The sequence below is a fragment of the Lethenteron reissneri genome, chromosome 54, assembly GCF_015708825.2.
Source record: "Lethenteron reissneri isolate LAM-NWPU_2019-01 chromosome 54, ASM1570882v1, whole genome shotgun sequence".
Classification (NCBI taxonomy): Eukaryota; Metazoa; Chordata; class Hyperoartia; order Petromyzontiformes; family Petromyzontidae; genus Lethenteron; species Lethenteron reissneri.
The window spans coordinates 11696421-11709972 of NC_083832.1; the positions used below are offsets into that span (position 1 = coordinate 11696421).

A 13552-nucleotide genomic window follows, 5' to 3' on the forward strand; every position below is an offset into this window, starting at 1 on the left:
ACCGCGGGGTTTAGGTTGAAATACAACAGTCCGCGTTGGCAGGGCAACGAAGGCGAGGGGAAGAGGAAAGCCGCTCTGCATGTCGACTCTTCCACGCACCGCGAGTTTCCCGCGTTTATTTGAGCGACGCGCGCGCCGCTCGCAGCGGCGGCAGCGGCGCCATGGAGGGAGAGGTGGGAGGCGCGATACGAGACGAGATCGAGGTACGGGGTGGGGGGCACGAGAGAGGCGGGGTGGGGGCACGAGAGAGGGGGGGTGGGGGGCACGAGAGAGGGGGGGGTGGGGGGCACGAGAGAGGGGGGGTGGGGGGCACGAGAGAGGGGGGGTGGGGGGCACGAGAGAGGCGGGGTGGGGGGCACGAGAGAGGCGGGGTGGGGGGCACGGGGTGGGGGCACGAGAGAGGGGGGGTGGGGGGCACGAGAGAGGGGGGGTGGGGGGCACGAGAGAGGCGGGGTGGGGGGCACGAGAGAGGCGGGGTGGGGGGCACGGGGTGGGGGCACGAGAGAGGGGGGGTGGGGGCACGAGAGAGGGGGGGTGGGGGGCACGAGAGAGGGGGGGGTGGGGGGCACGAGAGAGGGGGGGTGGGGGGCACGAGAGAGGCGGGGTGGGGGGCACAGGGTGGGGGCACGAGAGAGGGGGGGTTGGGGGGCACGAGAGAGGGGGGGTGGGGGGCACGAGAGAGGCGGGGTGGGGGCACGAGAGAGGCGGGGTGGGGGGCACGGGGTGGGGGGCACGAGAGAGGGGGGGTGGGGGGCACGAGAGAGGCGGGGTGGGGGGCACGAGAGAGGCGGGTGGGGGGCACGGGGTGGGGGCACGAGAGAGGGGGGGTGGGGGCACGAGAGAGGGGGGGTGGGGGGCACGAGAGAGGGGGGGGGGTGGGGGGCACGAGAGAGGGGGGGGTGGGGGGGCACGAGAGAGGCGGGGTGGGGGGCACAGGGTGGGGGCACGAGAGAGGGGGGGGGGCAGAGAGGGGGGGGGCACGGGGTGAGAGGGGGGGTTGGGCAGGGGGGGCACGAGAGAGGGGGGGGGGCACGGAGAGGGGGGGCACGAGAGAGGGGGGGGGGGGCAGGGCTCGGGGTTGTTTTGTCTGCCCGGGTGGAGCGCGCTGGAGGCCCCGGGGTGGGCACACCGCGTCCACCCGCACGGCTCACTATCCCGTATTCGTGTGCAGGGAGTTGAGTTTCCAGGTCCATACGGCGTACAGCCGTTTCATGCGGGCAACAACAACATCAATGTTTGTGTCTATTTGTTTGTGTTTCTCCCTTGCGATGGCACTTTGTAGGATGATCATTGAGATGTATAAGGGCACGGTGTGACCAATAATGTCTGAATTGGTCTGTAACGAGGTAGGGCACTGACAAGGGGTTGACAGGAGTGGGTTTGGAGTCATTAGCGAGCGTCACCTTGAGCCCGGCAGGGGTCGGCGTGAGGCGGGGAGGGCGACACTCGCTGCTGCTGCTGCGTCATCCCCATTAGAATCATTAGAATCATTCTTGCGGGTTTATTTTGCGAGTTTGGCAAACCTCGACTCTGCGCACGACGGCCCAACTCTCTTGAGAGTGGCCCCAGGGGATCGTTTAACGTCCGCTGTCATTCACCGCAGTATTAACCGGGGCAGCCGCCGAAATCGAACCGTGAATTTCTACAACAGAATTGGGGGGGGGGGGCAGCAGAGGTTTGTGAAGTAGAATCTGAATCTGTATTTAGACTGCAGGAGGAGGAATCAATTATCTAGTAGGGGCGGGTAAGAACATTACAACAACAAAAATGCAATTTGATAGTCGTGCCAAGTACAAAGGTAGACAAATCATACTCTTTGCTTCTTTCGCTAAAGTCACGTAGCTAGAATAATAATAGATCGCGACGTTTCGATCGCAACGCAAGCGACCGTCTTCAGGTGAGGCGGTCTCTTGTTTGCGATTGAAAGAACCAACGAGTATTGATTCCTGCAGTCACGAAAGCTTCAAATCAAGGTAAAGAAATCACCCAAACACGTACAAATGTATATGACAATAGAGCCTGCATGCGGTGTGATTGGACTGGTGGCTACGGGAGGTAATGACAGGGGAGTCAGTTGTGAGTGTGAAGGGACAGCTAACACCGTTTGAGACGAGGCTCAAAAGAAAGTTGTCTCTGGTGTGGACCAATCAGTTTCGAAGACAATGCCATATATTATCAGAGTATGTTTTTGTTTGCATTCTGACCACAAGTATTGGTCCCATGATGTCGAAGCTATAAAGCTATTATTCACAGATGTCCAGTAGGGGCTGGTCAGAACGTTACAACAACAATACAAAACACGATAGGAGTATATGAAATTATAGGAAAGATAAACAAATCACTTAAAAATATATAAGATATTTTTTTTATTCTTACCAGGTTTACCAGGTTCAGAAGCGGTGACCCAGATTCAGATAAATTTAATTTCAGAGGCCCCTGTCCCCAGGTCCCCGTCTCCACGTGTGTGTGTCTCCATGTCCCAGTGTCTGTCTTTCCCATGTGCCCTTGTCTCCATCTCCGTGTGTCTCCCCGTGCCCCCCAGGCCCTTGACTGCCCGCTGCTACAGGGCTGGGATGGGGACGAGTCTCTGCTCTTCACTCCCAGCGAAATCCGCACCCGCCTCTTGCAGTTCCTGTTCTGCAGGTGAAACCGTGAGGCTACCATCCTCATCACCTCCATCCTCACCACTACATTCACACCATCCTCACCCACCTCACCACTCCATCTTCACCACTACATTCACACCATCCTCACCCACCTCACCACCTCCATCTTCACCACTCCATTCACACCATCCTCACCCACCTCACCACCTCCATCTTCACCACTACATTCACACCATCCTCACCCACCTCACCACTCCATCCTCACCACTCCATTCACACCATCCTCACCCACCTCACCACTCCATCCTCACCACTACATTCACACCATCCTCACCCACCTCACCACCTCCATCTTCACCACTACATTCACACCATCCTCACCCACCTCACCACCTTCCATCTTCACCACTCCATTCACACCATCCTCACCCACCTCACCACTCCATCCTCACCACTACATTCACACCATCCTCACCCACCTCACCACCTCCATCTTCACCACTACATTCACACCATCCTCACCCACCTCACCACTCCATCCTCACCACTCCATTCACACCATCCTCACCCACCTCACCACTCCATCCTCACCACTCCATTCACACCATCCTCACCCACCTCACCACTCCATCTTCACCACTCCATTCACACCATCCTCACCCACCTCACCACCTCCATCTTCACCACTCCATTCACACCATCCTCACCCACCTCACCACTCCATCTTCACCACTCCATTCACACCATCCTCATAACTCCATCCACTTCATCCTCACCACTGACCACATCATGTGGCTTAAGGAGGTGATGTCGTATCTGCCATTCACTTCATCCTCACTCCTCCATCCTCACCCACCTCACCACTCCATCCTCACCACTCCACACTCCATCCTCACCACTGACCCAGTAGTCACGTGGCTTCAGGGGGCGATGTCGCATCTGCCATGCTAAGCATGCTGGTCAGTGCTGGGGTTGGTGAGGATGGAATGGTGAGGATTATGGTTATAGGTGAAGCCTGAGGCCGAGTAGACGAGTTTGTTGGCGTTGACCTCTGATCCCATGATTTCTGCACTTGTGACTCCTGACCCCAAACCCAGGATTCACAGAAAGTTCCGGGAGAAGATTGATCTGCTGCCCATTGCTGTCCCCTCCACGCCGACCTCTGACCCCAGACTCCGGCGTGAGTGGAGCCCTGAGGGCATCGAACTTCCCTTCACCACCTCATCCTCATCACTCCATCCTCACCACTCCATACTGTGCTTGCCACCCCGTCCTCATCACCCCATCCTTACCACTCCATTTCACCATGCTGATCACTCACTACGTCATCTCACCACTCCACCATTATCTTTATAGCCCTCACCACTTTCACTACTCCATCCTTACCAACATTACCTCCCCAGCCTCAACGGCCTCGCCAAGCAGAGGCCATGTTAGCTGCTGATCTCGGTGTTGTTTTGTTGGTGGTAACCATCGGCTTGCTCTGCCGCGTCTCAGAGCTGGCCGGGTTCGGCGAGCTCTTGGGACTTTGTGCCGGTGACGACGTGGAGAGCGTCTCGGTGAGAACCCATCCGGCGCACACCGCATTACACTACACACACCACACTACACCACACACACACACACCGCACTACACTACACACACCACACTACACCACACACACACACCGCACTACTCTACACACACCACACTACACCACACACACACACCGCACTACACTACACACACCACACTACACCACACCACACACACACTGCACTACACTACACACACCACACTACACCACACACACACACCGCACTACACCGCACACAGTATGGATAGAGCAATGTACTATGAATCCAGTGACCCGCGTTCGATCCCCACTCACGGCCCACATCGGTTACGAATATCTGAACCAGTCCTGGGCCTCGAGGTCAACTCAGCCTTAATGAATACCTGGTGCTGTGTGTAAACATCAGCACCCCCTCGTGCGTCGTGCCGGCCTTCATAGATGTTCGTTAACGGCACTTGCCCTAAATGCCTGTGAAGGCTATACGGGTGATATTTGTGTAAAGTGTGTGCTCTCTAATTCCAGGGCACAGCTGATGTATCTTGGCAGCAGGAACTCTACAGGCGACTGCTGCAGCTCATCCACAGCAAGGAGCGCGCAGAGAGGTGTGTTCCTTCCCGTGTCTCTCTCCGTGTCTCCCTGTGTCTCTCTCCCAGTGTCTCTATCCGTGTCTCCCTGTGTGTCTCTCTCCCCGTGTCTCTATCCGTGTCTCCCTTGTGTCTCTCTCCCCGTGTCTCTATCCGTGTCTCCCTGTGTATCTCTCTTCCCGTGTCTCTCCTTGTGGCATTCCCTTGCTATGTTTTCCCCTACTAGTGTATTCACTTGTCCCTGTACCTGTCGCTCCTAAATGTGTTGTGTCTGATTAAGATGTGTTCCCTGGTATCTTCTTTCACCCCCCCCCCCCCCCCTCTGTCCTGCCCATGTCCTGCTCCTCCCCATGTCAACCTTCTTGTCACGTTCTCCTCCCCATGCCCTCATCCTCCTCCTCCCCGTGCCATCCTCATCTCCGTGTCTTCCTCCGCCTCCCTCAATCATCCTGCCCCTCTCCATGCTCTCCTCCCCACGTCGTTGCAGTGCCACGGGCGAGGACTCTGCCCTGCAGAGCCATGTATTGGCGTCACGCTGGTTCACGGCGGAGCTGAGCACCGGGCAGCTGCTGGGGGCGCTGGCGACTGGGCGCTCGATGACACTGGGGCTGCCCCCCTTGCTGGAGCATCGTGGTGGCGGTGGCGGCACCACACTCGGCACGCTGCAGTGAGCGTCGCACAGGTCGCAGTGACTTCACCACCACCACGGTCTCGCATAGTACAATACCACATTAATGTTATTATTCTTGCTCTTGTTTACCCAGAACAGCCACCACTGACTCATGACTCATCTGTAGGAGGGTTCCGCCAAGTTATCGCAGTACGGGGGCGATAGTTGGAACATATTGAGTGATTTGTGGTGCGATTCTTCTAATTTTAACCGTGATGCCAGCACACAGCGGCCTACTCTTGTGAATGGCGTCACGGGCTCTTTAACGTCAACTTTTAGTAATAACCAGCGCGGCCGCTGGATTCGAACCGTAGGCCTCTGCGACAAGCGGCGAACGTGCTACTGCTGGGCCGCGTCATCGCAAATGCAACGTGGACTTCAATGTAGTGTGTGAACTTCTTCCGCAGGCAGCAGCAAGATGAAGAGGAGGAACAGCTGCAGGACCTGCAGCAGCGGAGAGACGCCCTGCAGCAGGAGCGGGAGGAGGAGACGCGGGCACTGACGCAGCTGCAACGACAGCTGCAGCAGCAGCTGCAGGTGCCGTGTGGGTGCACAGAGATGTGTGCATGTGTCTGTGGCTGCGCGTTAGTGGTGAGCGCGCTGTGCTACAAACACAGTGACTCTAGTCTGATTCCAACATCGGTGAAGACCAACATTGGTGAAGAATATATAAACCGGTCCTGGGCCTCCCCTAGGTCAACTCGGTCTCAAATGAGTACCCGGTGTGGTGTGTAAATAAAGCGACGAGGGAGACAAAAGCGGTAGGGTGGGTTCTAGCCACCCTCGTGCGCTGCGCCGGCCTTCATAGGCGCTCGCTAACAACGCTTGCCCCACTGTCTGTGTAAATGCTAAACGGGGGATCTTTGTCATTGTTCCCTTGTGAAGGCCAGGCAAGCTGCACCATCGCACACCGTGCCTCCTGGGGTCCAGGAGGGGGCGACACAGGAGGCCACCCTGCAGGCCTTGTCCCTCGCCCTGCGCGACTGTCAGCGTCTCGCCGCCGAGTTCTGCTCGCTGAGCGAGGGCGAGCTCCGCCTGCCGGCGCCGCCGGTCTGCGGCCGCTCGCCCCCCGCCAGTGCCCTCCCGCCTGGGCCCCCTGCTGCACGAGCTGCACGCGCACCTGGGCTCGCTGGCGCAGGTGAGGAGGAGCGCTGGCACCAATCGTCTATTGCAGCTTGGGCTCCCAATGGTGCCGGCCGTAACGGTGGCTAATGGTGGCACTCGTGGTGATGATGTTGATATTGGTGCCGTGGCTGATGGTGTTGATGGTGTTGATGGCGGTGGAGCAGGCGGCTGACGCGCAAGCGCGGATATTGTCCGAGTGCCGCGAGATCCACGCCATGCACGACACACGGAGGGCTCAGCGCACGGAGCACAGCGCGGGTAAGACAGCGGCACGCGCGGCACTGACGCACTCGTCGGCACGCGAGAGACAAGCAAGTGACATGCAGCGGCGACACTCTAAATGACGCACAATCCGTGAAACACACGCAGCAGTGATGCACAGCGCTGTCTGCAGGGGTGCGTTTATTGTCTCCTGGTGCTACGACCACTCACGACGTCCCCCCACTTCCGCCCCCGTCCCCCAGAGTTTGAGAAGATAAAGCGCGACTCCAACTCCTGGGTGACTACGCTGGCCGAGGGGGCTGGGCTGTGAGTCGCCCCTTCCTCTCACACCGGAGGGAGTCGCCACTTTCCCCGTGCCGTATCGGTACCATCCTCGCTGCCGCTCACTAATAAATCTGTGCGTGAACATGAAGGCGCCTGTCTGTGTGCGTGTTTGTATGTGTGTGTGTGTTTGTATGTGTGTGTGTTTGTATGTGCATGCGTGTGTGCATGGTGCTCAGCCTCTACTGCACTCTTACTACGGCTGTCAAAGTGCTGCTGCTACTGCCGCCGGTGACAGAGAGAGTATTTTGACTAGTGGCATTTGTACCCCAGGGTCAGAAGCGATGTATAATGTAACGACATACTTGATGGAGGGGAGGTTAAATCATATACAGTACAACGTCTTATATCCGACCTTCAAGTATCTACCCTGAGCGATCACCGCCCACGCCCAGTGTAGTATTTATGCACTGGGTGTAACTGGTTTTCTACAGATGTTCACTAATCTGGCCTATTCGGTCCTCAATGAGTGGAACGTGTGGCGTCATATCGGAGAGCATTGTGACCCTGCGGTCCAAATCCTTCGGAGGTCTAACTCCTCTACTGTATCTCTAACCCGTTGCCGCCCGGGGGTCGCCAGCCTCAGGCCGGGCTGACCTGGTTGTGCCGCGGGGGCGTTGGGCCCGGCGGCTCAGCGGTGTCGGCAGGCGGCGGCGGTGCGGCACTTTCGTCCTTGGGCTCGTTGAGCTTCACGGCGCCGCACGTCACAAACTCGACGGCGCAGGCGCGGAACTGCGCAGAGACCAAGGGACGACCGCAGTGAGCACCCCGCGGGTGAAATGGTGGGGGGGAGGTTCAGATATCGCGAGCTGGTGTTGCTGAGAGCGATGGCTAAACGGAGCTCTGGTGTCGAGGTGTAGGAGCCCTGGTTTGGGAGTGACTGCACCTGAAGGCAGATGAGCCTCTTGAGGGGCAGTGGCGACCCTGGCTAGTCTGGTGATTGTTTAACACCGACGAGCCTCTTGGGGGCCGATGGCACCGCAACGCCCTCGTCGATACTGCGGGGACGTTAACCGTCTGGCTCACAGTGGACTTTCAAGATCACGTGGTGTTTTAAAATGAGCAGGCCTCATATGCCAGCGTCACAGTCAAAACATCTCGATTCGAATTAACAACGTCCCACAGGGAGGGTTCGCAAAACGACACGAGCCCTCGCTCCTGAAGCCCTCTCGTCGTGGACAGCAGACCCCGACGTTGGCAACAATCTGCTGAACATGTTGCCATACACGTAGTCGGCTCGCACGACCAATATCCATAATAGAGGTTTTGTGGGTTAGATCGCGTAAATATATAAATGTGTCGTTAAACCCGCCGCCACCCGACACAGCCAATTATTAAAGTTTGTCGCTAAACAGAACGTGCCAATTCGTTACTAGTACAGCGTAACGGTGTGTTGGAGAACTCGGATTGTAAATGTGGATTTGTAAATGTTGTGTACTAGTAACGAATTGGATATTGCCATACGCAGGAATAAAATAGAATGGTCCAAATTTGCAGTAATATTATAATTGTGAGAACACACAAACAACATTGCCCCCCCCCCCCAACTGCGAAACTACTGCCAACCGTGTCTGTGAAACACGGTGTCACCTTGGTTCTTTATGGCACCCTCCGTGATGCAACAGCTCCGATACCAAAGGCACTACCCAGGTTTCTCTTGAGTTCCCGCCCGGCTGAACAAAATGCACTACTTTGTGTGGTTTGATGCAGAGCTCACTTGGCGGTTGAGGAAGAAGTAGATGATGGGGTTGTAGATGGGGCTCGTTTTGGCGAAGTACATGGGCAGCGTTGCCACCAGCGGTGGAATCTGCGTGCCGGGTGAGAGCACCACGCAGAGCGCCAGCACCGTGTAGGGCAACCAGCACGCCATGAACGCGCCCACCATGGCCAGCACCATCACCGCGGCACGCATCTCCTCCCGCGGGTCTGGGTGGCCGCCCACGCGCTTAATCTTCTTGTTCAACTGGCGCGGACACGGCAGAGGGGGGTGGGGGCTTTAAACAGGGGAGGGGAGGGTGCGGGGGGGAGCAAGGTCTGGGAGTCACCTCCCTCTGACCCAAGCCCGGTCATAAATGACTGCACAAAAACACAATGACGGCACATTAAAGTTGATTCCGCACTCAGTTTTACTAAAAAAATATCCATATGCAGGGCAGGTGAGAGAGTTTTACTATCACAACCATTTGCACCAGAGATTTTTGAGAGACGTAGCTCTGTGATGTCCACTTGCGTTCTCTCTGGACCAGGGAAGCAGTGGCAGACCTTCAGCGGGTCAAATTCTGGAACAGTTCCATGGGCCACTGCTCACGGAGGCGGCGTGGCCCACACAGTGGCCCAAGGACCACGGGAGGCTGGGACGCGCCGCTGGGACGCAGCGCCTCTCGCTGCTCTGCGAGAGCTCCCGATGGGCTCTCCATATCGACACCGCGAGCACAAATCGGGATAACATTTGGCGGGGGGAGTGGGGGAAGGTTTTTCAAAAGGGTTGACGGATCACAGGCGTAGGACGCCACCACGCCCGACTATAGCTCCTCCACGTTCGGCAGTTGCCGCATTGGATGTTATCCATAGTGGAGGTGTGTGAGGGGGAGGGCTGTGTTGGGGTCCTTGGGAAGAGGGGGGGGTGGATTACCGTGTGCAAGGAGCAGAGCACGTTTCCGTATGAGAAGACGATGATGGAGACCGGGATCACGAAGCATGCCAGGAAGTACGAAACCTGAGAATACACACGGGTGGGTACTACTTTACTACTTCCCCAATACTACACCTGTGCTTCCCCACTGCTTCCCCATTACTCCACCTGTGCTTTCCCCATGTTCTACTTTCCCAAAGCACCCCACCTTGCTGCCCCCACCCACTCTTCCCCCCCCCCCCACACACCAGGTACGTGTAGTTGCTGAGTGAGCGCCGCTCCCAGGCAATGGAGCAGGACGTCTGAACGCCCTCTGGCCCGTAGGCGCTCCATCCGAGCAGCGGCGCCACGGCCCACACGAGGCAGAAGGTCCACACGAAGGCCAGGCCTCGGCGGGCACGGGGCCACCCGCCCCTCATCGAGCAGCCGTGGGTCACCACCAGGCGCCGCTCGTAGGCCAGCAGAGTGAGGGACCAGAGGGACACGCAGCCTGGGGGAGGGAGACACGGGGAGCAGAGTGAGGGACACGCAGCCTGGGGGAGGGAGACACGGGGAAGTAGCGCAGGAGCCACGGGGGTTGCTCGGTAGAACTTGCGCTGGTGAATGCTGCTAGCATTCACCAGCAGCGGTGTCCACCACGGGCAGCTGATCACTCGGCACCATTGAAAAATATTGGGCGCCACCACATCGAGCCTCGTGAAGGTGGGAAACCCCCGTGTTATGATTTCAGAAACTTTGGACTCTTGGACTGCAGTCGATCCACGTGAGTTGTGGGTCCCGAATGGAGACTGCCAGTTGGATGGAGAGAGATAGAAACGAGTAAGCCGTGGAGCAGGTTCAGGACGTGAGAAGTGTGGTTGCCGAACGACGTGGTTTGGCCGCGTTCTTCTCAGAGCTGGGACCTCGATGCGGAAAGTTCTGCAAGCCTCGGGGATGTCAGGAACGAGGACGAGAGGCGGAACGAGAGAAGGGCGAAGAGGAAACCTCCAGATGGGGCAGGCAAGGTGGTGCAGGGAGGTGGAGCCAAGGACCTGGCATTGGGCAGAGGACTGGAAAAGGTCACTTCCTGCTTCTGTCTGGAACAGAACCTCCTGGTGCCCTCATCCCCCTTGTGTGTAATGTCTGTATGTTGAACTTCTATCGCATTGACTCCTGCACCTCTCTGCCGAACCCCCCTGTGACCCCAGTCTTCTCTTACACTGCCCCCCCCCCCCCCCAGCCGGTCTCACCGAAGTAGTTGACCGAGAATCCCTGGAAGACGCAGCCGGCGTGGCCGATGTGGCGCAGAGAGCCATGGAAGTTGGAGACCATGGCAATGGTGGTGCCGCACAGAGACATGAGCAGATCCGACACGCACATGCTGAGGATGAGCGCGTTCAGCGGGCTTCGCAGGGACGGGTAACGGCAGGTGATCACGATCACCTGAAAACGCCGTCGCCACAACCTCCTCACTCACCATCACCTCCACCGTCGCCTGTTCACCATCACTGACACCTCTCCACGCCACCACGTCCTCACAATCACCACGTCCTCACCATCACCACGACCTCATCTTCCTCACCACTCCACCATCACCATGACCTCATCTGCATCACCACTGCGACATCCACATCATCACCACCGCCTGTTCACCATCATCACCACGTCTTCACCATCATCACGACCTCCTTACGGTCACCATCAACTCCTCCCCAGTAAACATGGAATTTTGGGCCAACGGTTCCAACCAAATGCCAACGTTGGCCCAATGTTGCATGTTTACTGGGTCCCCATCACCACAACCACCCCCTCGCCACCTGCTCACTACCTGCTCGCCACCCCTCACGACCCCTCACCGCACCCTCCCCCTCATCATCGCGCCAGCCCCACCAGCGTATTGTTGACAATGGAGAGGCTGGCGTCGAGGAACATGATTGCCGCCAGGAAGCTGTAGCCGGCGGGGGGGAAGATGGTGGGGCCTGGCGTCACCGCGCCGGGCACCGCCACCGCCGTGCTGCTGCTCTGCTCCTGCATGGTCCTCACTGGGAAGGGGACGAGGAGGAGGAGGCCGCGAGTTTCGTGTCTCTGGATGGGCTCTTGCAATGAAGAGCCGCAATGCATACATACAAACATGACGTCACAAAACAGTCCTTCAAGAGCCGCATGCGGCTTGGGAGCCACAGGTTGCTGACCCCTGCCCTAGCTCAACCGTAGCCCTAGCAAAAGTGGCCAGAGTCAATAGATGCGGAAATTTATGTAATTAAAGGTTCAAGGGGGGATCAATCTTGATTTGAATCGTTCGTGACTGCAGGAATCCATACTCTTTGGTTATTTCGGTGAAGTCACGTAGGTAGAAAAAAAAATATCACGACGTTTAGATCGCAACACAAGCGGTCGTCCTCGGGCCGAAAAATAATCCAGCAGTGGAACTGCTGAACCAGGAAGAGCACAGCGAGAGAGCTGTTACAACAAGACGCTATATATGTGGCGAAGGGCAAGCAGGCGGGGGCTGAGCTGGAAAGGAATTCCAGCTCAAGGTTGAAGGGGGATCAAGTATTTCACGGTGCAGCATTAATGAAACCGCTGTCATGACGAACTAACCAGAGCTCAACCAAACATAACCGAGGTTTCATCTCAGGCACAGAAGAAGGTTAAGGGAGAGGAGAGAGTGGGCTACGGTTAGGAGAGAGGAGAGGGTTAGGACAGACGAGAGTAGAGGGGATATCTTTGACGACGTCTGTGTCTCGCTACAGCTACACTGAGATAACGAGGCGGGAAGGGAGTCTCACCAATTGTCTATCCCGGCGTATCTCTCACCCGGTGTGTCTCACCAGTCGTGCTCTCGCCAGGTGAGCTGACAGGTGAGCTGACAGGTGCCGGGCGTGTTGCTGTCCACGCCACGTTGCTCTGCGCTGCGGTCGGAGTGAGCCGTGAGTGGTGAGCTCACCGTGGCGGCATAGATGTGAGTCGGGGGGGGGGGCGGGTGATTACATCTGTTTCCCAGCGGTGACAAATGGGGGGCACAGGGGGGAGGTGCCAGGGCGGATAATGGATTATGAGGAGGGAATGGGAAGAAGGATCTGGATGAGAGAGCAGGAGGGAACAGAAGAGGGAGGAGGGAGACGAGAGAGGGAAGTCGGTCAGAGAGGTAAACGAGAAGGGAGAACTGCGTTAGAGGAAGAGGGGGGGGGGGGCAGGAGGAAGAGGCAGCAGGAGGGAGGAAAAAGATGGAACAGAAAGAGGATGGAGCAGGTGGAGAAGCTGGCACAGAGAAGAGTGGGGTAGGAGGGCGAGGTGAGTGGGGTAGGAGGGCGAGGTGAGTGGGGTAGGAGGGCGAGGTGAGTGGGGTAGGAGGGCGAGGTGAGTGGGGTAGGAGGGCGAGGTGAGTGGGGTAGGAGGGCGAGGTGAGTGGGGTAGGAGGGCGAGGTGAGTGGAAGAGACGTCGCCAGGAACAGGAGGACGCAGGTTGGTGCAGGAGGGGGCAGCAGGATTAGCTCCGGGGCACCGTGGGCCCAGGGCCCCCTCCCCCCACGATCCCCGTGCGGAGCTGAACTCTTCGGATTACCACGGCCCCTTAGTGCCGCCCGTCTCCATAAAACCTGAATCCGATCAAAAAGCGGCGGAGGAAAAATTAATTTTGCCGCAAAGGATTGATTAGTAAATGGAATTTGTATCGTCCTGATGCCTCTTACAGAGCACTCACTCGGATTGCTCATGTCAGTTAAGACCAAAGCTGAGCGCTCATCGGGGCAGGCAAGGCAGGAGGTAAGCGAGCTTTGCCTTTGGTCTGCGACCACATGGCCCGGAATGTATCGCTCCAGAACTCAGAAGCCAAGCTGGGTTGAGCCTGGTTGGTA

General features: G+C 57.6%; 2 protein-coding genes across 4 annotated transcripts; one reads left to right on the top strand and one right to left on the bottom strand.

The window, feature by feature from the left end:
- The first annotated feature begins 68 nt into the window (after nucleotides 1-68).
- Nucleotides 69-7175, top strand: LOC133356542 (uncharacterized). The gene is made up of 10 exons (XM_061574107.1): nucleotides 69-203; nucleotides 2543-2643; nucleotides 3704-3786; nucleotides 4104-4165; nucleotides 4685-4764; nucleotides 5234-5413; nucleotides 5824-5953; nucleotides 6302-6554; nucleotides 6706-6799; nucleotides 7006-7175. Exons 1-9 carry the CDS (start codon nucleotides 162-164, stop codon nucleotides 6711-6713), a joined length of 939 nt encoding a protein of 312 aa, XP_061430091.1. The 5' UTR covers nucleotides 69-161; the 3' UTR covers nucleotides 6714-6799; nucleotides 7006-7175.
- Nucleotides 7169-13495, bottom strand: LOC133356541 (pinopsin-like). 3 transcript variants are annotated; one of them, XM_061574106.1, is made up of 7 exons: nucleotides 12485-13495; nucleotides 11586-11737; nucleotides 10946-11138; nucleotides 9965-10206; nucleotides 9717-9800; nucleotides 8802-9047; nucleotides 7169-7816 (listed from the first exon to the last, which is right to left on the bottom strand). In XM_061574106.1, exons 2-7 carry the CDS (start codon nucleotides 11727-11729, stop codon nucleotides 7667-7669), a joined length of 1059 nt encoding a protein of 352 aa, XP_061430090.1. In that variant the 5' UTR covers nucleotides 11730-11737; nucleotides 12485-13495; the 3' UTR covers nucleotides 7169-7666. The 3 variants fall into 3 exon arrangements, with proteins under 3 accessions (XP_061430090.1, XP_061430088.1, XP_061430089.1); XM_061574104.1 differs by having other exon boundaries at nucleotides 12513-13493; XM_061574105.1 differs by having other exon boundaries at nucleotides 12527-13491.
- Between the last annotated feature and the right edge of the window lie 57 nt (nucleotides 13496-13552).

Bases quoted from the DNA above. Each gene is read 5' to 3' on its own strand.
- LOC133356542 (XM_061574107.1), top strand. From the start codon at position 162: ATGGAGGGAGAGGTGGGAGGCGCGATACGAGACGAGATCGAG. The intron at 4,166-4,684 runs GTGAGAACCCAT...CTCTAATTCCAG, and splicing joins ACGACGTGGAGAGCGTCTCG to GGCACAGCTGATGTATCTTG. The intron at 5,954-6,301 runs GTGCCGTGTGGG...TCCCTTGTGAAG, and splicing joins AGCTGCAGCAGCAGCTGCAG to GCCAGGCAAGCTGCACCATC.
- LOC133356541 (XM_061574106.1), bottom strand. From the start codon at position 11,729: ATGCAGGAGCAGAGCAGCAGCACGGCGGTGGCGGTGCCCGGCGCGGTG. The intron at 10,207-10,945 runs GTGAGACCGGCT...TCCCTCCCCCAG, and splicing joins ATTCTCGGTCAACTACTTCG to GCTGCGTGTCCCTCTGGTCC. The intron at 9,048-9,716 runs GTAATCCACCCC...TGTCCGCGCCAG, and splicing joins TGCTCTGCTCCTTGCACACG to TTGAACAAGAAGATTAAGCG.